Below are 24,362 nucleotides of genomic sequence, written 5' to 3' on the forward strand. Positions count from 1 at the left end.
ATTTTTATTCTGGAATATTTTATTAGGATTCTTTTATTTAAAAAATTTATCTTTTCTTTAAAAAGCTTAGTTCTTTAGTATTGGTCAAAACTATATTTGTTGCTTTTTTTATTTTTGGTGGCAGTGCTTTCTTTGAATTAATATTTTATGTTAGGTTTACTTTCCTTTTGCCCTGTTGTATAAAGGATCTCACATTTTTTATTTTTTTTTGCTTGCATACCTGTGGTGGTTCTTAACTTGTTACTAAAACAGAAAGCATAGGACCTACACTTTTTGTTTTAGGGTACTGGGGCAAGGCAGTGTAATAAACATTCGTACGTCATATATATGCATGCACTGGACCACAGGGTTGGCAATTTGAATTCAACAGCTACTCCTCGGAAACAACCTATACAGGGTTGCTATAGACACCATTTAACAACAATATTGGTACCTTTAAAAAAAGTCTCACTGTTCACTTGAGAAGAATGCCAGTTTATCAACTCTACTGAAAACCATTTTTCTTTAATGATTCAAATGTTATTAACTTTTTAAAAAGATGCTCAAGTTTTCTGAGTGTAAAAGTGTTTATTCAGATCATTGGTACATTTTCTGCTGAGCTTCTCGGTTCCTAGAAAATAGAAAAAATTTTAATTAAAAACAATATGCACATGGAATAAAATAAATTTAAACTTGTTCTGAAAAAGAAAATTTTCTCATCTTCCATCAAGTATATATACTTCATATGAAAATTACATGGCACTCAAATTCAACTAGGAAAGGTAATTTCTATAGTTAGAGAATTAATTTTTATATTCACCTACCGAGTAAGTTTTTTTTTTTAATGCATTGTAAATTTTTGTTGAATAATTTCTAGTATAATTTTGCAATTCTGATTTCTTGCTTTGGTGAGTAACTTTTGTTTAGAATGTATTTTAGCTTTGGTCTAAGTTTTCTGTTAGTTATGAAGATAAATGATGTGATGATATTTTATTGTGAGTATTTTAAAAGTTAGCAAACCACAAAGAAATTAAAATTGATTTATTTGAACAGTTAATTAACATGCATATAGGGAAGCGATTCTGATTCTAAAAACAAATGATCCTTAGTAGGCTAGTAGTAATGAAGTTTATAAAAGTAAGAGGAGGAAGAAGTATGACAAGAGTAGAAAAATCAGAACCTGCCCTCCCCATCACAGCTGACTTCAGATTGAAAAGTGGTCTCTGGTTTGGGCCTAATCTTGGTCCATGCGCTTCACCAAATTTATTTGTTTGAAACAGTGATATATGGTACCTCATCTCATGAAACTAAGGAAATTATGAAAAGTTTTGTCCTGTTTTTTTGCATCAACTTAAAGTGATCTATCTATATATATGTATATTCCATTAGATATGCTGTGAGCTAGTTTATTAAGAAATATTGATCACAAAAGAGCATTTTCAATAATTGGGTCATTGTGCAACCTGGAGCAGAGGATAGGTGATACTGCTAAGTAGTTTATCTGTTCCTGGTTAATTAAAAAATTTTTTTTAAATAATTTTAAAATTTAGGGAATTCATCATGGGTTTATTGTTTATTTGGGGATTGGGTAACAGGAAACCCCTTGAAATTACAGTAAAATAATCTTTTTTCTTTTTTAAATGTTACAAGACAGGTATTATTTAAAATGCTTTAGTACTCATTTTAAATAAAAAGAAATCTGAAATTATAAAAATACATAAAATATTCGTATGGGATTTACACCATTAATTTACAGAACATACTTTTTTTGCATTAAACAGTTACACAATAGTTTAAAAATGATATTCTTATGTGAAACTTACTGCCTGTAAAAAATCTTTATCACACTTTGTAATTTTGGTTCATCTATATAAATAAGGCAGTTTGTCCTTTTAAAATTCATATCTCCATTTACAAACATAGGATTCTCTTTTTTAAATAAAAATGCACTTTAGGTTGTATGTTAAAATAGTTCTTTGGTCCCATTCAGCCTATGTATCCAAGTCATTAGACTGAAAATTTGGAGTCCTTTAACTTTCTAACGAAATAATCTATTTTTAATGTTATTTCATTTGACTTAGAAAGTGAAAAATGGGTACTGGTATTTTTATTATCAGCTTATAGTCAAATGCAAAGTCCTGGTGTAGTGCTTTTGGAAAATTGTTGGACTGTTAACCACGAGGTTAGCAGTTGAAACCCTACACAGCGTGGCTGTGTGTTTGAACTGAGTAGAAGGCACTTAACAGGAAATTCTACCTGTTCCTTTATTTACCTGAAATTAAATAATGTCTTTTATTGAAGTGCATGCTTATAGGAAAATTATTTGAATTAGCTTTTATACTTTTTCTCTTGTGTAAGTTTTGCATATTTTAAGTGGCTATCTAGCTATTTGAATATGAAATATTTAATATATATGAAAATTTAAAAATATATGAAATTATCACCTTGATGACTAGAAGTGAGTGAAGTGCATTCTCTTATTAAACTTAATTGAGTTATTCATAAAAACTTGATGTTGGACAAGTTTTTAAAATCCTTTCCCAAATTTTTAGATGTATTACTTGCCAATATTTTTTTTTTTTAGGTATTTAGGGGCATTTAATACAGAATAGGCTAGATAATGTTGTAGTTAACTAAGGATTACTATAGCTTAATTGTACTTTACTGTTAAAAATGCAAATTCTTATTTTAATTTAGCAGCATGTGTGGTCTTCAAACTAATGATGCAAAAATTTTATAAATATACATTGAAATGATGATAAATTAGATATTTATAATACTCAGGCAGATTTAGGCATTTCAGAAATGAATTGTTTTTCAAGATTATGCACTTAGTATTAGATTGTCTCACATGTAAATATTAAGTAAGATACTTGGTTTAATAGTTATTTAAAAGACATTTTATATATGCAGCATCATAATAAAAATTAATATGGCTTGGCCTGTATCTATTGCCCAGACACAGAGCTTAGAATGTTGTTTATATTTTTAAAGGGTTGATGAGAATAATAAATCGAAAAAGAATACTTAAAGGCTACTTTAGATCAACAAAACCTAGAATGTATATTCTTTAGCTTTTAACAGAAAAAGCTTGCTGAACAATGCTAGAGTATTTGTGGGTTCTTTTAACTAATAGTTATAGTAGATAAGTAACAGTTTCTGTTGTTTATATTTTTAAAGAATTTTTATTGTTGGTACGTACCATCAAGTTGGTTCTGATTCACAGTGATCCTGTATAGGGCTTCCAAGAAACAGCTAAGGGGTTTGAACTGCCAACCTTGCAGTGAGTCATTTGGTACTTAACCTGTAGCACCATATCATGACTGAAGAATATTTGATTTAAGTGTTATGTAAATAAGTATATGACCATTCGTATAACAATTGAAGTAAATATTTAGAGGAGAAATGTTAGGTATCTTTATAATTTTAGATTTTTTTAAGACTAGAAATTAATGAACAAGCAACGGTTTTTCAGTGTTTTGAAATCAGTTTTATTTGGTTTCTAGATTCAGAGTTCTTGTTAATATGAAATGAATCAAGTTTATACTTAAAGAAATACAGTTAATCCTAAACAGCACAGGTTTGAATTGCACAAATCCTTGTATACACAAGGTTGTTGTTTTTGTTTTAAAGAATGCTAATATGAATGCTAGCTCTAGTAGTGTAGTGGTTATTAATCGGGCTGTGAACCTCAAGGTCAGCAGTTTGAAACTATCAGCTGTTCCGCAGGAGAAAGATGAGGCTTTTTGCTCCTGTAAAGATTTACAGCCTCGGAAACCTGGTACAGGGTCACTATGAGTCAGAACCTACTCCACGGTATATACCAACAACAACAACAACAATATATTTTTTTATCTCCATCTGAGCAGTTTGTGTCTCCAGCAAATTGCAAATCACATTTAAAAGTGATCTCGTAGTTTTGGTCACACATTTCCATGTTTACACTGCTGTACTGTAAACCTTGAATGGCACGATGGATCAATATGATATGCCATTAGTGATGCTGGAAGTGCTCTCAAGAAACCAAGAAAGTCATGATGTTTTAAGTTTAAATGTTTATATGTACTGTAGAATGAGGTTCTGTCTTTGTCCTTCATTTCAAGATAAATGAATCATTTTTATATATCAAAAAAGGAAATTAGTAAAGCTGCAGTTGTAGCTGTTCCATAGGCGTGAAAACTACACACTTTTTACAGAAATTTTATCTCATTAAAATTGCAGTTTTATGTGGGTACAATATATGATACATGTAACATACAAAATATATATTAATTGACTGTTTATATTAAAGAAACCATCCAAGCATTTGTTTTTCAATTATTCTTCGTTTGCCTTTGAAAACTGTTTGGAATAATTCGTAAAATATTTTAATTGTTTGTTTTTAAAAGCTTTGAAATTAGGCTTTCTTATATTCATTCTCTTTTTTCACTGTACAGTTTAAAGGGAGGAATCAAATGGTAAGTGTTCAGCTTGTGCCCAAGAACAATTCAGGACTGAAAGTAGGTTCTCTTGGTTTGTTTTAAGATATCACATCTCTTTTTTTTCTGATATTCTTATTAGAAGTATTCCAGTGAAACTTAATATGGGTTTTGAAGCATAAAGTAATTTATAACTTTTAATTTTCCAATGCAATTAAATATGGGCTTTGACATTTAAAATAATTTAAATAATGTGTCTTCAATAAAAATTGTATTCTCATTATAGCAAAGGAATAGGGACTACATGTCTTTTTTTTTTTTTTTTTTTTCAATTTCAACTTGATCATGATTTTTTTGACAGACACATTAATACATTTTTAACAGTTTCCAAGCACTTCATCAATTAGTCATTTTTATTTTATGTCCATTTTTTAGAGGTATTTGAAACTTTTTGTTGTTGTTTTACAACTATTGTATTCATAAATTGAGTTTATTAGTTTTTACTCTTGCAGAATATCTTTTATGTGATGAGTTTAACAATATGCATATTTTTGTACTGTGTTGTAATTATATTTAAGTTTATCTTTTCTTATAGTGTAGAGTATACTTACAGTTTTCTAGATAGTATTTATTAGTTTGGACTCCTGGGGTGGTGTTGTAAGAACAGCACTGGACTGTGAACCACAAGGTCGGCAGTTCAAACCCACCAGCTGCTCCTTGGAAACCCTGTCACAGCCAATTCGACGGCACTTAACAAGTTTACTTAGTTGCAATGTTCTGTCTTATCATAGTTTTTTAACTTTTGGACACATCACACAAGAGGTTATAATTTTATGATATTGTCATTTGTTGAGTGTCTTGATTATTCCACTTACTATAGATTAAGTATTTTAAACACTTAGTGTAGTGGGTCTCCCACTCCTTACTTGTAGAAACAGTTTGGGGTGATGTAAAATGTTGTAGAATGAGAACAATTTTGTTGATGTAGTTTCTTTGTGTAAACATTTCTTTATTCGGAGAATGCCACAACACTATCCTAATATGAACCTCTTCCAACTTTAATAGTTGTATCAAGTAGTTATAAAATTCTTGTTAGGAAAATTGGCAGTGTTTACATTGGATGCTATTTAATTTTAAAACTTTTGAGAGATTTTTTTTTTGGAATGGTAAATATTATGCTTTACTTTTCAGTAAAGAGAAAAAAATATGCCTTCAGATCTATTTTAAGTAATTTTTCACCAATGTGAAACTGTACATGATTTGGTATTGTAAGAGTTATTTTTTAGTTATATTTGAGTAAGTGTGACTATTTTTGTATTTTCGAACACAGGTAGGATAATACACATAGAATAAAGATATTTTCTATGCTGAGGCAATAGTTTGACCCACTTGTTTGAGATGTGCAATGCTCCTTGAGAGTATATAACAGTGAGCCAAGCAATATAAAAGGTAATGTAGCCAGCAGGAGAAAGTTTTGCCTCTTCCATGCTTAATGTTTCCAAAGAGTGTATAATAAACACTAAAAAAATGTAGAATCTTAGGTTTTTCTCCTAGAAATAAATTATTTCTGTGATCCTAGAAGTTTTTGATGTAAGCAGTGTATACACATCTTAATAAAAAGGTTTGATGTAGTATGTCTGGATTGGGGTCAAAGGATCTTTGTTTTTAAACTCCATATGTTATTTATTCTGTTAGCAAAGGAGTTTGCAACCACTGCCTGTGCATATATTGAAAGGAGAATAGTAGTAGCAGAACTTTTTAGGGGGCCCAGGGAGTTTACGAGTATAGGGAGTACTTAGTGTTGTACAACATAGGGTTCATTTCCTATAGGATACAATGTGTCAATGTAAATAGCACAATAATTGTATTGAATTTTGATGTGGTAATTTGGATTAAGCAACTCTAAGATTATCTATATTGTAGAACATTATCTCAAATGGTACATTGTCTTAGCATTGTGAGTGTTTCATCTAAACCATGCCTCATTTACTTGCCCCACCTGTTTTTGTAAATAAAGTTTTATTGGAGTAGCGCTGTAGTCATTTGTTTATGTAATGGTCATGATTGCTTTTGTGCTACAGCAACTGAATTGAGTAATTTTGCCAAAAGTGTATCAGCCTATATTTGACAAAAGTGTATCAGCCTATATATGGGCTGGATAATCCCATTCCAGAAAAAGTTTGCCAGTCCCTAGATCTAGAGATAGTATGATATTAGGAATGGTAATCATTTTTAAAAATGCTTTAAAAAAACACACCAAAAAACAACTAAACTCAGTTTTTGTGAATTGTGAAGCAAGTTTATTAATGTATATGTTCTTTTCCAATGTTTTTAGAAGGCTCACTAATCAGAGCACCTTATAACCTAGAACCAAGGTTCCTGAAGAATTCATTCTAGTATCCAGTTGGTTCATTGGGTATATATTAAACTTTATGGGAAGAATTGATAATGCATCATTGTTACACATTGGGTACCTTGTAATTTTCATGTCTTTTTCCTTTTGTTAATAGAGGCATAATGTGACTCCTACTGATCCATATTACCATATTTGGCTAATTCCTTTCATTATTTCTTTGTTAGTCTCCTTTGCTGCTTTTTGCTTGGGTCTTGTGCCCTCTTATCGTTAACACTTGATTTAATTATAATCTTCTTTCCCCTAATATGTCATGTATAATATTCAAACCGAAACTTTAATTAGTAGTAAAACTTTGTGGTGACAGAAAAAAGCTCTATTACAACATCATGAGTAGATACAAATTTATTTCTTAAAGGGTTTATTTACTTTTGAGGGTTTCCTATGTGAGTATCATATATCTCTTTGTATAAATTTTTTAGCTCTGAAAAGTTATTTAATAAATGTGCTTTAGTAGAAGATAATTTTCTGGGAAGTCAAGACATCCAAAGTACTCAGACAGGATCTATTTGAAAAAGAATAATTATGACCTTGACCATCTTATTGAAATAACTAATGGTTCATTAGTTATATACCATTGGTGTCAGGTTTACTGGTATAGATACACTTGGTTAATCATTTCTGTTATTGGTATAATATTGGTGCAATAGCAATGGTTAGAACATGATATTGAAAATCAAAATGGATACTAAAATTCATATTGCAGTTGTCTCACTTAATAATGCTCTGCTCTGTGATTTTGTTTCTTAATTGGTTTGTTTTCATCTCTTTTTTTATTAAAATAATTTAGTTGATTGCCTGCAGTGGGCCAAGGCCTATTCTGTGTACTTGAGATATGGTATATAATAGAAACTTGAGTTAGACTTTTTTTCGTCAAATGAAATTAGCCAAATTTAATGTTTACCTATGTTCTTGCAAATGTTTTTAGGATTTTGATATTTTGGGGGTGTTTTGGTTGAAGATACATGTATAGTTTTAAAACACTCTTGGTAAGATAATCCTAAAATTTCTTAGACATTTGGGTCAAGTGAACAGGGTCACTATTTAAAATTACTTTCTTTCATGTGCCCAGCAAACTGTAACTATTATATTATGCTATGTGATGTTATGATTTTGTATTTAAAGTTTTCTTCTGAATTATTCCAGGTAGAAATGATGACTGAATCCCCTCATACTCTATACACAGTTTATTAGAGTACACAGTATTTAATTGTATCTGGTGTGACGCTGTAGGATAAGCACTCGACTGTCAACTGCTTGATTGGCACATCAAACCCATCAACTGTTCCTTAGAAACCCTATGCAGGGTTACTGTGAGTCTGAACTGACTGCTGTCACTTAATAGCATGTCACACTAGACGACTCCAGTGACTTGGCCGTATTTCCTTTTATAGGTAGAGAGTTCCACAGTCCATTAAAATTTTCTCAGCTCCATTTTTCTTCCTGGAGAATGTCAGCCTTTATTGTCCTTCTTCTGACTCTTCAACTAACTATGATCTTATGTCATTTAAAAAAATGTAATCACATTTCTTTATAATTAATTTCTGACTCTTATCCACTCTGAGTTAATCTGAACATTTAAAAATCATAAATCTTAACCTTTATTTCTCTAAGACTCATCTAGTGTGTGTTAGTTACTGTATTTGTCATTGTAGTTAGAAGTAAGCTGAGAGAATTCATTAGTTGTTTAATGTCATGGTTATTCACATGCTAGTACAGCTTAATAACTTGGTTTCCATTACCCATTTATTTATAGAAAGAGGAAAAACTGGTCACTGTTTCTTGTATGCAGAGGTGAATCAAGCCCAGGGTCTAAGATGCTGTTGAGGATTTTAGGTATAGAGGGACCATCACAGAGTATGTTAAGAGATACAGCTAAAAAGTTCTGAGTTTAGGGGAGACTTCTCTAATGGAGAGTAACCATAATAGCATTGAGTAGTCTCAGCACTGTTGTGGAACTATTATGTTGGTTGTATTTTGTTCTAATTCTTATCATTCTGTGATGTTACAGCTGTAACCTTATATCTTTGCATTTGAAATGGTAAGTTCTTCTAATACTTTTTAATTCAGAATAGTAAGAACTTTTAGGAAATGTTTACCTTTTTGAGGGATTTGGGGAGAGTGGCATCAAGATTGGCAATAGAAGTGGGAACTAAAATAAAAATGGCTTTTGACATTTTGGTATGATTATGAAATTTTAATTTAGTAAATAAATAATTCAAATTAATAATAGAAGCTCCAAAGAACACATAAAAGTTTAATGTTAACTTTTTGAATTGTTTAATGGTTTTGGATGCGTTGTCCAGCAAAAATCAAGGCAATCAATATCTAGTATCTTCTGTACCTTATAGTGAGGAGATTGATAACTAATATTAACTACTAGTGGTGGATGTTGTTCAGTAGCCTGGAGTTACTTCTGTTTTGACCCTGCATAGGGTTTCTGAGGCTGTACGTAGTTGCGGGAGCAGAAAAGCTCATCTTTATTCAGAGTAACAGCTAGTGGATTCAAACCACCAACCTTGTGGTTCATAGTCCAGTGCTTATCCTACAGAGGGTGGAGTTTGAGTTTTGTAAGCATTCTCTGATGATAAAATCCAGTATTCAAATAATGGAAATATATGGGTCACTGTGCTTATGAAAGCCTCTACTGTGTTGCTTAGCACGTTTCAAATCTTGACTCTTCTAATTTAAAATTTACATATTTTTCACAGGAAAACCTCTCCTTTTTTATCATGTTAATGTTTTTTTTTTCCCCCTTTAATCTTGCTTTTAAACTATTTGTTACAGTACTTTTCCTTAAAATTGCACATTCTTTTTACTCTTTCAAATTTTATCTCCATGTTGCTTAAAATATTTAAAAATTTTCGCTATAGGTTTGAGATACCCTCTTAGAAAAATATGTGTTTGGTACAAATTTAGCGCTTCTCCATATGTTAAGATAATCAGCTTTTAATGCCTGCAAGCTGAAAGATATTTTCCTCTGTAAACTACATGCTTAGTTCTTACATACTGTTTCCTCTTTCTACTGCATCTGTTGGTGAGGCCAGGTGGATTCTTCTTGTATAATTTATATTCTTTTGTTTTTACATTATTCTTCATGTATTAAACTGGCCAATTAGTGCTTTTTTCTTTCTTTCTTAACATTGGTAAGAAAAGATGCTGAGTAATAGGTTAAAGAAATGCAAACCAGTCTCCTATATTGATTAAGTGAACTTAATAAGATACTATCAGTAGTATTATGTTTGTTTCAAAGCTAATATTACTGATGTTTTAAGAAATTCTGAGTACATTTATTAAATTAGAAGGGGTAAAGTATTCCTAGTCAAATTTAATTTTAAAAGACACTTCTACAGTGACAGCTTGCCTTGAATACTACTGACAGTGAAAATTTTGAAAATGCCTTTAGATAAATGGATTGAAAATATAATCCTTAGTAGAATAAAAGTGAGTTTTAAAAAAATTAATATATTTTAGAATCCGTTTTTTTCATGCATGCCTGATAATTTGAGGGGGTCTTCAAAAAGTTTTTGGGAAAATTCTATTCTTTTTTAACTCCATTTTCTAGAACTTTTTTGAAGCCCCCTTGTATGTCTGTATTTCATCTTCATTAAATAGGTAACTATAGTTACTGAACAAAAATTTAACAAGTAACAAATACTTATTTCATGACTCAAAACTATAATGTAAATTAAGATGCCGTGAAACATTTTTAAGTTTCATTTCAGCAAAATAAGAATAAGGAACATTTTTGCAATATTCTTTTGTTTACTTCTCTTAAAATGTTCTTTTCTTTTTATCTAGCAGAGTGTGATGAAATATTTTGGAAATCATTTTTGATTCTCAAATTTAAAATTTTTGAATGTTAGAAAACTTTATTATAGTGGGACATTTTATTTAAACTGTATCAATGGGACATGGCTGCTCTATATAATTTAAAATTGTTTCTTTTCATAAAGGAATTTTACTTTGCTCATTCACATGTTTCAGTATTTGAACACTTTAACTGAGTGAATAATTTCGTAGCAAAGAACTTTTTTTGTATACCTATTTCTAGCGTAGTGGTTACGAATCGGGCTGCGAACCTTAAGGTCAGCGGTTCGAAACTACCAGCCGCTCCGCGGGAGAAAGATGAGGCTTTCTACTCCCGTAAGGATTTACACCCTCGGAAACCCTGTACAGGGTCGCTATGGGTCGGAACCGACTCGACGGCACTTAACAACAACAACAACATTTACTTTTCTAAATATTTCATATAATCCTTTTCCGTTCTTAAGTATGTTAATATTTGTTAATATTCTTAACATGACAGTTTATGTAGGTATTTAATAATTATGCTGTTTCTATATATAAACTTAGAGGAGTTTTCTTCTAGTAATTATAGTTTATTAGTATTCTTAACATTACAGTTTAAGTACTTAATAATTATGTATTTCTTTATATAAACTTAGAGGAGTTTCCTTCTAGTGGTTATAGAAAATATGAAATAATGTAGTTTTCTAGTTATTAAGTGCTAACTGTAATTATTTAAATGGAATAATCGAAGATTATTAAATGAGAAAGATTGAGTTTTTTCTTTGCCAGAACTGAAACTTTTTCGTAGAGTTTTATTTCCGTTAGTATATTTAAGTACTTATATTTTTAAATCAGTATTTTCAACATTTTCTTTATTGGGACATGGCAATCTGTAGACATTCTTCAGAACTACTTAAGAGATTCCTATCAAAGGTCTTTATAATGTAAGAAGAGTGTTGCTTTTGGCTTTTAAGATTGTTCACTCCAATAACAGTTTGTACTGATGAAATTTTTAGATGTATATACATTTTATCATTGATTAGAAAATGCTATTTTAATTGTTTGCAAGTATTATTAGGCAATATTCATTATAGTCACTGTTTCCTACTATTTAAACATTTATATTACACTTCATTTTACCTTATTTGAGTACCGTGTAATTCTCCTAAATTAGGTTATTGAGAAAAAAACAAGACAGAACACTTCTGTATTTCAGTTGTTGCAAAATACTGTTTTGGTCAAAGATGTGGAAACAAATCTGACTTCACACTGAAAAGTAATTAGTAAAAGAAATATTTTAATACTCCTTTCAGACAGTTGTGAATATTATTTGATACTAGTGTTAGTACTTGCTGAAAGTGCCAGTTTATTTTGAAGGTTATTTAAAAATCCATTGGGTTAATTTAACTTTGAATAGATCTTTTCCCCATACAGTTTTGTTAACATCATATATCAATTAATTAAAAAATAGTGATCCATTGGCTTAATCATATCTTTTTGATGTTGACTGATGCATTCATTAATCCAAACTAAAATCACATTTGTTAACACTCTAGTTTCATCAAATGTCTGCTAGATACACATATATAAATCTCATGTAATCATAGCTTGCCAGTTGGTATCTCACCTGGTCTTACAGAAAAAATTCGGTTCTTTCAAAGGTTTGGTATCGAGTCACAAAATGCTTTTTAAAAATGATAACCATCTCATTTTAGACTGTTGTGGAATTGCTTTGACACTCCTTTTTTGTTGGATAGAACATTAAAAAAGACACACTCAAGGATAAAGATTAATAAAGTTAATATTTTTAGTGCTTATCAGGGATATTCGTTTCCTATTTTTAAATGCAAGTTAATGGATGTGTAGAAGACAGTGTGATTACTTATTAAAAAACAGACTTTGATTTGTGCTTAACCACTAGGAATTTTATCGGCTATTGTCTTTGCATCATTAGTGTGAATGTTTGTCAGTTGAAAATGCAGATACAGTCATAGGATTTTCAGTATTTCTTGTTAATAAGATCCCTGGTATGGTGCTGACGGATAAGCACTGGATTGGTAACTGTGACAGCAGTTCTAACTAACTAGCAGCTTTTGGAGACCCTATCTAGTCTCTGTGATTCAGAACCGACTTGATGGCACACAATAGCAATTAATAAAAGGGGTGCTTGTGGCACAATTGATGGTTTGACTCCACCTAGCAGCTTTGGGAGACAAAAACCTGTCAGTAGGCTTCCATAAACATTGCACCCAAGAAAATCCTATCAGGCATTTCTTCTCTGCCACTGACTCAATAGCTCGAAACAATATTCTTAATGGTGGTGGTGGTGGTTTTGTGCCTTGGTGTCGGTTCCCACTCATAGCGACCCTGTACAGGGTTTCCAAGGCTGTAAATCTTTACCGGAGCAGAAAGCCTCATCTTTCTCCAGCAGAGCAGCTGGTAGTTTGGAACTGCTGACCTTGAGATTAGCAGTCTCACTCCTAACAACTAAGCTACCAGAGCTCCTTAACATTTTTAATAATACATGAAATAATTTTGACTGTGTGCTCAGAGTTTGTCTTGGGGATTCCTAATGTTCATTGGACCGACCACACTTAGAGAACCCGTATTATAGTATAATGCTTTGATAGGTGCTTCTAGAAGTAATTTATATTTCCTTTCCTCTTTTTTTTTTTTCTTCGGTCATGTGAACTTAAGCTGATTTGAATCACAGTGTTCAAATAAGTCATGTACATTGTTCTATTAATGTAAAGTTACCCGTTTGCTAGATATTGATCTTAATCGTTGAAATGCTTGAAGAATGAAGATACCTTGAAGATATTTTGTAAAATAGTTTGGGCAGAAATTTAAAGGCAAATTCTATCATGTGACTCTCAATGAGACCTTGAATAAGTTATTTTAACAGCTTTGTGCCTCTGAATTACCACCACAAAAATGTGAATAATCTGCTCTAAGATAAACTGAATTAGTAAATACAAAACTGATTCTCATTTGTTAGTTTACTCCACTGTAGACTTTTGATATTTTAATTACATGTAAGTTGTTTCATTCTTGTGCCAGTAATTAAAGTACTCAACTGTTAACTGTAAGTTTCCAAATCTTATAAGGTAGTTCTACTGTAATTTAGGAGTCCTGGTGTGGTTAATGAGGCAGACTGCAAAGTCTATTGAACTGCAAGGTCAGTGGTTCAAACTCACCAGGTGTTCCTTGGAAACCCTATACAGGGTCACTATGAGTTGAAATGGGCTTGATGGCACTTAACAACATCTATAATTTACAGGATTTCCATGAGTCTAGAATAGACTCATGGTCTTCATGCTTTTTTCAGTGTGGTGCTGTTGGTTAATGCGCCAGACTGCAAAGCCATTTGAACTGCAAGGTGGGTGGTTCAAGCTCACCAGCTGCTCCTTGGAAACCCTATATACAGGGTTGTTATGGGTTGGAACCGAGTTGATGGCACTTAACAACAGCATGCCAGGATGTTAATTTTTTTGTAATAAACATCCTTTACATTTAAAAAAGTTATATTATGTAGCTGTTCTAACTTGAAATGTATTAAGAATAACTCAAAAGAATTGGAGTACCTTGTGTAAGACTTGTTGACTGGACACATATTTGCATTTCACTTTGTCAAATGATTATTATTTGATATACCAGTTATAATGAGAATACTGTCTTAATTTCAGCTTAAACACAATTATCTTCATAAATATACTGTGTGTTCTAAAAATTTTTTTCATTAGGATTATATAGTTCTAGATTTATACAGCTATCTAAAAATAATACCAGGAAGCTGGCAACCTTTTTTGTACCTAAAATAGTTAAAGAATCATGTCTTCATATTACACTGTTTATAGGTTTTTAAACTTATTAGTAAAACTGTAAAGTAGTATTCATTATTTATCTTTAAACATGTTTGTTAAATTCAGTTTTTGTATGTTTAGTAAAAGAATTCTCTAATACGATGCCAAATTAATTGTGATTTTAATTTTAATAGCGATATGCCCACTTTCGGGTATTACAAGACATTCTCATTATCTTGTCTAAAGTACCGGAACCAGTTTTTATTGGAGCATTAGAAAGGGAATGTGATTGCTATGATGTTGGATAGATTGCTTCAGAAAAGTGACAGATTTTCTATCAAATTCTTTTAAAGGATAAAATGACAAAATGAAATCAAGAATAATGAAAGCAGTTATTTATAAGAATAATAAGCTTGACTTTTTTGTTCCAGAAAGTGATAGGTGGATCTGGAAGTATGAAGAGATCATAAGTCAGGAATGTCTTTGTACTTCCTTTTCATCCTCTCCTTTCTCCTGAATGACTCATAGACACCCAGTTAGTGTGTTAATGTTTGGAAATTGAAGTTTCAAACAGCAACACTGTTAAAATTGTTCTCAATTAGTTGTTAGGTATTATAGTGGTAACCTTTCAGAGTAAATATAAAAGAAAATATATAAATTAAGCCCTTGTCCCTTATTAGTTTTGATTATAGAATTCATGTATGTTTTTGTAGTGTCAGAATGCAGCCAGCTTCTGAACAAAACAGCTACAATAAATAATACTATGACAGTTTAGGTATGCTGAAAATATAGTATTCATTGGTATTTGACGTGTTGATGAAGCAGTGGCAAATTTGCTTTATTGATAGTGTTGATGCATGTGATGATAAAATAGATTTTCACATGATGCTTGATAAATATTTAAAATTTTTTATAGTATTTTTCCCCTCCCACAGGACAATAACATCCTTTCACAGTCAGCAGTTATATGTGAAGACATTTATTTTAAGGAATTTTTTTAAAAGGGAGAATTCAAGTGAAAATATCTTAATGTAACTGAAAATTTCTGGGTTTTATGATCCATGATTGAGTGTGTGTGTTAGCTTGATGAAGGATAACTTTAGGCCATCTTTAGTAGGTTAGATAAACTTGCTACTTATTGTCCTGTAGTTTTGATAATAGCCTTTTATTTTTTTTTTATTTCTAGCCTTTTCTGAGTGCTTTTTTACCACTATTTTGTATTGTAGCTTTAGCAAACACCTTAAGAAAACTCCTGCTGAAAATTAGAATTGTACTTTCTTTAGATTTAAATAGTACTGCTTTGTCTCACAGCAGAACATTTCTCATCGTGGTTAGATTCAACAGTTTTCAAGTGATTGGAAAAAAGGGGAAAATAACATTTTAACCTTAACCTTGAATAATTTTACCTAAAGTTTTAATTTATTAACTGTTAATAAATTAGAGTTTATGTGTAGTAGTTTTTCCACTAATACTTCAGGAAATTTGAATATTTCTAAGCCCTTTTTTGTTACGGTTAACCACAAAAACATTTTTTAGAATTTGCCAGTGGTGTAACCCCTTTATTTAAGTTGTCAAATAAAAGCGTTGCTCAGTTAAAGGAAAAAATTGTTCTGCTTTAACTGAGCAGTGAAATTTGAAGCAGTGAAAAAAGGTGAAACTTTTGTGCAGTTGGAACTTTTAAGGAATATAAGAAAACGTCAGAAAGTTTATGGAAATATTTTTTTTCCATTACATTTTTCTACGAGCTTTTTGAAGCCCCCTTGTATCTATATACTGTGGGTGAAACAATGCTTGAGTGATTGAAAAATACAAGATGGGTCACTGGCTGGAGGATAGACATGTGTTCAAAATAAAGCACAGTTGTTATTGTAAATAACTGCATTTTCAGCGTACTGCCCCCACAAGGTTTATATTGTGTGTTTGAATGAATTAAAATATTTAATAGTAACAGTTATTTTACTTGTGGCCTGAAAGGAAGATGGTGGTTATTGCTACATTTTTCTTAATCTATAGGTAAATGTCTTTGATGCATTGGAATGAGACCATTTGAAATATTTTATGATAGTTTTAATGTATTGTGATTGATAATTTTATCTTTGTAATATGTCTGTATGTTCTAAGTTATTGTTGAGTATTAAGATAGGGCAGAGAAGTTTCTTTTCAGTGTTAAACTATTTTGGAAAACTTTTTTTATATGTTAAGCGACATCCCAATTGATTCTTTCTTTTTGATTTTAGATTGGAAATGTAAAGTCTTGAGATTGATAGGTTGACTGTGACAACTATGTTTGCTTACAGAGAGAACAGGAAATGAGAATGGGTGATATGGGTCCCCGTGGAGCAATAAACATGGGAGGTAGGGATTTGAAGAAAAGCTTCCTATAACTTATCATTCTTTGGGGAAATGTACATGCTGTTTGTGGTATCGTACAAAATAATGGTATAAAACCTTGTAAAGGTGAAGACTCTTAACATTTATTAAATTAATATTGAAAATGTGTCAAGAAAATTTTCATACTCTTTATATGAAAAATATAAAAACAAGTTGGGCTTTGATAGATTTAATGAAATAGACCTGTAATTAAGTTTATTATTTAGACTGAAACTAGTTCAGTTTATGGAAGTGCCATATAACTAAGTTGTATTTTAAAAATGTAACTTCATTTAAATTTAATTTGTAGTTTGCAAATTTACTGTTTTCTGGATTGTAGTATTTTAATGTTTTTGTGGAACGTATGCATTTTTCATGCTATTCTTTTTTGTAACTTGGAAGCTCTTTTTATCAAAGATTTTGCACTTTCCGCTTACTACATTGTTGAGCACAGAAACACAATGTTAGAAGCTGTCAGTCTCGTGTCAAGAATGTGAGCCTAAACAAATAATCATTTTAGACTTGATCTGATCTTTAGACTTGAACTGATACACATCTTTAGACTTCATCTGATTTTTATAGAGTACCTACTTTAGCATTTTGAATATTGATTAACTGTATCAGAATCAAGTGAAGTGAAAAAATTGTGGAATGTATATCTGTAACATGAAGACTTATTTACAAAATCCAGTGTGTTCTTATAGAGAATTGAAAAACAAATCTTAAGCTATAACAATAAAAAATATATAACAATATGAGGAATTAGCATGTTTTTATGATCAATCTATTTTTCTTCATTGTTTCTACAACTAATGCCAGTTTTTTTTGCCAAGAAGATCAGTCAGATAATCTAGAATAGTATATTGCTACTTACTTGATCTCTTTTCTTATGTGTCTGTAAGTAGTAACTGACAGTCTCTGGTATACGAATGAATCAGATGTCATGTCCCTTGCTTATAAAGAATTCAGTTTTAGAATTAGTGTAATGTATTTGCTAAATAATAAATGAGCAAACATGATGTTAGAATTTAAAAATTGTTCAGCATGGTTGAGTGTACTAGTAGTATGTTATTTGTGTTGTTTTCAAAGTAATCTCTGTAAGGGTGACTTTTTGAGATCATTAAAATGAAGCTTCTTTGGAATTAGGGTCCTTATTTAGTTAGGAATTCAAGATCATTTACATTTTTTATGACACCTTAGTACCAGAGACTCCTATTAACATTTCTGTGCTTCCAGCTCCAGATTTTGTTGAATGTGCAACTTTATCATAATTGTTTACTGAAATTATTGATCGTCATCCAATTAAAAGTTGCTAATAAAAAGCTCTGGTAGCGTAATGGTTACAAATCGGGATGTGAACCTCAGGGCCAGCAGTTCGAAACTACCAACTGTTCCCTGGAGAAAGATGAGGCTTTCTGCTCCCGTAAGGATTTACAGCCTCAGAAACCCCGAGCAGGGTCCTTATGAGTTGGAACCTACTCCACGGCTCATTACCACCACCAATTAGAGTTAGGTTCCATCAAATTACTGCGATGGAATATGGAATCAGATTTTTTGGTGTATTACTGGTGGTAGCATAATGGTTATGAATCAGGCTGTGAACTGCTAGGTGAGCAGTTTGAAACTACCAGCCGCTCTGTGGGAGAAAGATTAGGCTTTCAGCTCTCGTAAAGATTTACAGCCTCGGAACCCTGTACTACAGGGTCGCTATGGGTTGGAACCGACTCCATGGCACATAACAACAACAACATTTATAGATAGTCATATAGTTCCAATCTATTTAAGTTAAATATTAGTAATTACTCTGAATTGAAAAGGGGAGGGAAGATCCTTAATCTCTTACTGGGGGAATTTTGAGGTAAGGATTATGGACAATATCCTCTATTCTCCCTCATTTCCCTCATGGGAGACTCTGGAAATTTATTAAAAATTGCTCTTGACACCTTGAGCAAGGGAATGGAAATAATTCAAGTGTAAGTGTGTTAACAGAAGAGTGTTGGGAATAAGGAAATAATTCCTTTATGTGAATTCACTAAGTTCTTGGAAAGAAGAGTATTATATAGAGCCAGTAGGATTAGACACTGAGATGTCTTCCTTTCCCCTCAGCTGTTGTTTGGACTGGGCTTATAGAGAATTGTACTGTGTTAGATACAGTTGTAGGGTTGTGGGTTTTATCGAAAATTTCAAATGTGTTTATAATGTTATTGTTGGGAAATTGATTTCAGAGTTTCAATTTTCTGTCACTCAGAACTCAAATTTCCTATTTAATGAAATATTAAAGAAAACCAATAAGTTAGAATTATTCTTTATTAGTTTTTTATTAGCACTTACGAAAGTGGGGGGATTATAAATGTTGTACTTGAGACCTTTTCATACAGCAATGTAGCTCAAGTACTGTTGCAGTTAATATTAAACCAATGGGTATTCTTTTGAGGACAATAGTTCTGAAGAATTGTATTGGCTCCCATTTCCAAAATTTTGACATGCCAGAGTTTATAGTAATATTTTAACTGTATTTAGTTGCAGTTGATTTTTGAAATGTCATGCCATTATGAGTGATTTCCTTTTGTTTAGATTGCATATTTCTTTTTAAAAAACTTTAAATTGCCTCTTGTTATTAAGGGGTGTTCAAATATATATGAAATTTGAGAGTTTTAGTAGTAGTGAACTTGTTCTGTTTTGCAGGAAATAATTTCCCCTCACATCTTAATTCAGTTTATGTGTCAGCATTTTTAGCTATGACATAAAAAAAAAATTTGTTTTTTAAGAGCTAATCCTTCCTTCATTGCTGATATATACTGTCAGAGTAGTCACTATTATGATGAAGTATTTGGTTAAAAAGCAATAATATGGATACTTTAAAACTTCTAGACTTCCGTATAAATTATTGCATTTCTTAAAATAACTGATTGCTTCATTTGTTTTTAAGTACATTTATTTGAAGGGTGACAGTTCTAAAGTATATTCAGTACTCTTTTGCATAGTATACTATGGAGAATTTCTTTATTAAGGAAGGAAAATGCTTTTGGTAATCTTGCCGTATGAATTTTTAAAGTGCTAAAATGTTAATGTTTACTAAACTAAGATAGGACAGCTCTAAGTATAGATTGTTTTGCATAGATGCGTTTAGCCCAGCACCTGCTGGTAACCAAGGTCCTCCTCCAATGATGGGTATGAATATGAACAACAGAGGAACTATCCCTGGCCCACCTATGGGGCCTGGTCCTTCCATGGGACCAGAAGGAGCTGCAAATATGGGAACTCCAATGATGCCAGATAATGGAGCAGTGGTAATGTATCATAAACATTATTTTGATTATATATAGTAACATGCACTTCTTCCTCAAAGGTAACTTCACACTTAGCATAATTCGGCATCTTTTGTTTATGTTACAGAGATCAGCATCCAATAGTAAAAAAGTAATTTTTATGAAGTTATCTACTGATTTATGCAAGACAATTCAGTTGCCCCAAAGTTAAATATAACTTACATTCTGTGGCAAGTAGTTTTCCAGTCTTTTACATTTGCATCTACCTTTTACCAGCATTGAATGGTATTGGTCAAGCTTATTTCATGATGATGTGTTTTCCTGTGTGCATGCTTCATTAGACAGTAAGTAAGGCCCATATAAATGAAAATATAATTTTCAGCTGATGCTTTTAATCATTTCACCATGATCTGTTTCAGAAACTTTAATTGAATTTATATTTAAATTTTTATTATAGTCTATGTATATTGCTGTATTTCATCATTGTAGAATAATTAGTTATGCTGTTACTAAATTTAAAGTAACAATTTTTGATCTTGATTTGAGAGTGTGAAGTTATGTTTGGGTTAAATTTTATAAAAATGTATTTTCAGTTAGAATTTTTATTATATTTGAATATCAGTACTAAAATGGATAATTTAATCATTTCCCCTAAAGTTTATCGGTTTGTCAGTGAAGCCTTACAGTGGCAAAACATTTTATTTAGAAGAGTTAATTAAGTGCATATTTTAGAAAGGCAGTTTTTGATAGCCAATCTTAAGGAGCCATTTTTCTTTAGAAAAAGCATTACCAATTAAACAAAAGCATGCCTCTAATTGTAAACCCATTCTTATTTCAGAGTTGTTAAGTATGTCTTAGAAATGATGAGTACAATGTTTATTGGTTTTTAGTTAATTTATATCACATACAATCTTTTAAGAATAATATTGGAAAACTAATAGGTTATTTTTTTGTCTTCTTTGAATGATAGTTTTTATTGGGAGATAAATAGGTAAAGCTGGTGGTTCAGACCCCTTGCGCTCCTTGGAAACCCTACAGAGGGTTCCTTTGAGTCTGAACTGACTCGATGGCACTTAGAGCAACAATAGTAGCACAGAGAGCAATGTGCTGATTCCTGCTATGAACAGGTTGTGCCTCATATTTAGTGGAGCTATCAGTTGGTTTCCTTTAATATCCGGGCTTTGTCTTATAGTAAAATATCTGAAATCTAGTAAAACTTTGCTTTACAGATAGTCCACCACTTACTGATGGGCTTGCTTACAGCATTTCTAAGTTGGCTCTGAACTAAATTGAGTATTTGTCTTTAAAAAAAAAAAACACAACACAATGTTTTGGACAGTAAATCATAAAATTGTACATCTGTGAGTTAGCATCTGAGAGTAACATCACTAAATTACCTATTGCAACATTGTACATAGTACATGTTACCAGTGATAAGAACCTCCCTCCCCCAATAAACCACTAAAACAGATGGTTGTGAGCGTATTTGTCATAGCTTGATGATGTCATAAGTTGGAGATTGCCTGTAGTTTGGTAACGTTATTGAATTTTAGTGTATAACTATCAGTAGTAGTGTTTGTTAACTGTCCCATTTTTCTAGCCTTAACCTAATAGTACAAACATTATTTAAATCTAGATGTATTTTCCACACTGACAGTTTACTATTATGTCAAGGGAATTCTTTTCAGCCTTTTTGATTAATATGTCATTATTATGAAGGTTTTCAGGATGTGTACTTTAATAGTTTAATTAGTAATATTTGTTAATAAATTGTTACTTAAAAAAAAAGCAAAACACTAAAAATTCTCATCTCTTTTCAAGGAAAATACCTCAGATTTCTGTATTGAAACTGGAATTTGTGTGTGCGTGTGTGTTCGTACTAGTACTTTGTATATATCAAATATGATCTCTTAACATATATGTTGAAAATTTTAGAATATTTATTTGAGGAAACATTTACTTTTTCAATAGATTTTGATGCTGCCATCCCAGTTTTAGCTCTGATTTTTCAACAGTGTTTTTCTTACATAGCATAACTATGTACAGTACCAAATTTATTTAAGGTAATATAGTTTTGTATTACAATACTGATAATAGCTTTCACTTAATGTCATAAAATCAGTTCTTTTTTTTATGAAATTGGGGCATAGCAATTAGCAGTTTTTAATTCTTCATATGTTTTTGTTTTGTTTTGTTTTAAACATAGTAACTAATTAAATTGCTCCTTTCTTCCTTCTATGTGTGATCCTGATTCTGCTGGACTTTCTGCTGAACTTCATGACACCACCACTTGGGATTTTGCCAATTTTTCTTGTTACTGACATTTGGCGTGTTCCAAATGGACTTCATATTTATTATGTGGTATACTAGCATAATGATAGATTTCCACAAGGACCACCATCTCAGATTGGATCGCCTATGGGTAGTAGAACAGGCTCTGAAACCCCTCAAGCTCCAATGAGTGGTGTAGGTCCTGTGAGTGGTGGTCCTGGTGGTTTTGGTAGAGGAAGCCAAGGGGGCAACTTTGAAGGCCCTAATAAGCGTCGTAGATATTAAACATTTTTAAAATTTCTATCTATTTAGAAATAATTCAGTGGTATGCCTTTTCACTTTCATTTGTTACTTGGAAGAAATGGTTTTATTGCTAATGTATGTAGACATCAAAACTTTTCTTTTGTAAAACTTGAGGTTTTGTATTTTTCTTTATTCATAAGCTTTGTAGATTAGAATGGTGACGATGATCATCATTGTGAATGTTAAAATGTGTTTGTAACTTTAGTTAATTGTAAGTTTGCCACAGTACTGTGAAATCTGTGTAGTTAAATCTCAATAAAGAAATCATTTTGCATTATTTTGAAATGTTACTAGTAGCATTCTCTTACGGTTTTACTAATCTCTGCTGTAATAGTAATACTTAGATTGCATTAATTAATCCCAGCCTTTGAAACTGAAAATGATTTTCTGTTTTTTTAGTTTGTGCAATAGTAGCACTAAAGTCAGAAATTTAGTAAATCCTAATGTCAATAAAGGGTAGTTAGAGCAGTACATATTTTGGGGGAAATGTGGGCCTATTCATTTGTATAAACCATTAATGTTCTGTGAATTCAGAGTTCTGTCTACATTTCATATAGATTCTAAATACTCGAATATTCTTAGAAGGAATATTAAGGATATCTTTGTCCTGTTCTGATCCCCTACCCCCCAAATAAATCATTTGAATCTTGAAAAAACAAAACTGTTTGAAGGCAAATCTCTTTTGCTTCTAAAATATGTGTACTTTTAATTTTACCTGTGTAATCTTTACTTCTTTAAAATTATTGATACCGTGTTAAGCTTTTTTTTAAATCAGTACTTTTGGATTGGTATTAAGTGAAGGTTTACTATATGGTTAATGATAATTAATTAGGTTATACATGTCTTGAGAATCTTGGTTTGTAGGAGTATTAAAAGTAGTTCTACACAGTATTCCTGTAGTTTGATAAGAGTTCTTTTCTCCAAATAATACAATTCAAATGGTGATTTTGAAAAAACGGATAATTTGGAAATGGAGAGTTGAGATGGTTGCACAGTGTGGTGAATGTGATTAACGCCATTGAATCAAGACACTTAAAAACAGGTTGAAACATTTTCTGTGGTACTTTTTTTGCCACAATTTAAAAGAACAAACTGAATTAACTTGAGAAATGGTGAGGATCATTGCAATCTAATTACCTTGTTGGTTTCATCTCATACCTATTTAGGACTTTGATATTGAGTTCGTAAGCCGATTCAGTTACAATGTTTATTCTAAATCATTGTCATAGTTTAATTTAAACTTTTTTATGCTGACTTTGTTTACCTAAGATACATATCATGAATCCCATATATAACTTGTACCACAGATCTAATTCATTAACAATTTACTTTAATACAATTATTTTCCAAACAGCAGTTCAGTGTGTTAACATATTTTGCTTTTAGAATTTTTCAAGAATAATATGCATTGGTTCCTCTTGTTTGATGGAATGCATATTTTGTAAAGAAATTTCGTTATTGTTTTAAACCTTGCATAAAAGCAGCTGGATGTTTATAATTGAAATCCATCCTTCAGTACCAATTAAGTTTTCTTATTTTTTTTATATTTCATGCAAATTTTCTAAGATTTGGAGTATTCGCAGGTTTTTGTTTGGGTAATTACTTGAAACGTGATTTGGAGATAGTAAAGTACACTATTCTCATCACATTTTCTATAAATACTAGGGCAGGAGAAAGATTTTTATAATTTGTGGCATTAATTGGGGCTGGGAAGTTCCACATTGATTGGTTACTTTTCAGTGAT

General features: G+C 31.4%; 1 protein-coding gene across 1 annotated transcript in view; it reads left to right on the forward strand.

Annotated features, from left to right (window-relative positions):
- PSPC1 (paraspeckle component 1) overlaps positions 1-22,898 on the forward strand; it is an 82,037-nt gene extending 59,139 nt beyond the window's left edge. Inside the window, exons 7-9 of the mRNA XM_006831972.1 lie at positions 16,703-16,760; positions 19,896-20,065; positions 22,415-22,898. Of these exons, the coding sequence (XP_006832035.1) occupies positions 16,703-16,760; positions 19,896-20,065; positions 22,415-22,600 (414 nt within the window). The 3' untranslated portion in view covers positions 22,601-22,898. The remainder of the gene's footprint in view (positions 1-16,702; positions 16,761-19,895; positions 20,066-22,414) is intronic.
- Positions 22,899-24,362: the final 1,464 nt, after the last annotated feature.

The sequence above is a fragment of the Chrysochloris asiatica genome, unplaced genomic scaffold, assembly GCF_000296735.1.
Source record: "Chrysochloris asiatica unplaced genomic scaffold, ChrAsi1.0 scaffold00005, whole genome shotgun sequence".
Lineage (NCBI taxonomy): Eukaryota > Metazoa > Chordata > Mammalia > Afrosoricida > Chrysochloridae > Chrysochloris > Chrysochloris asiatica.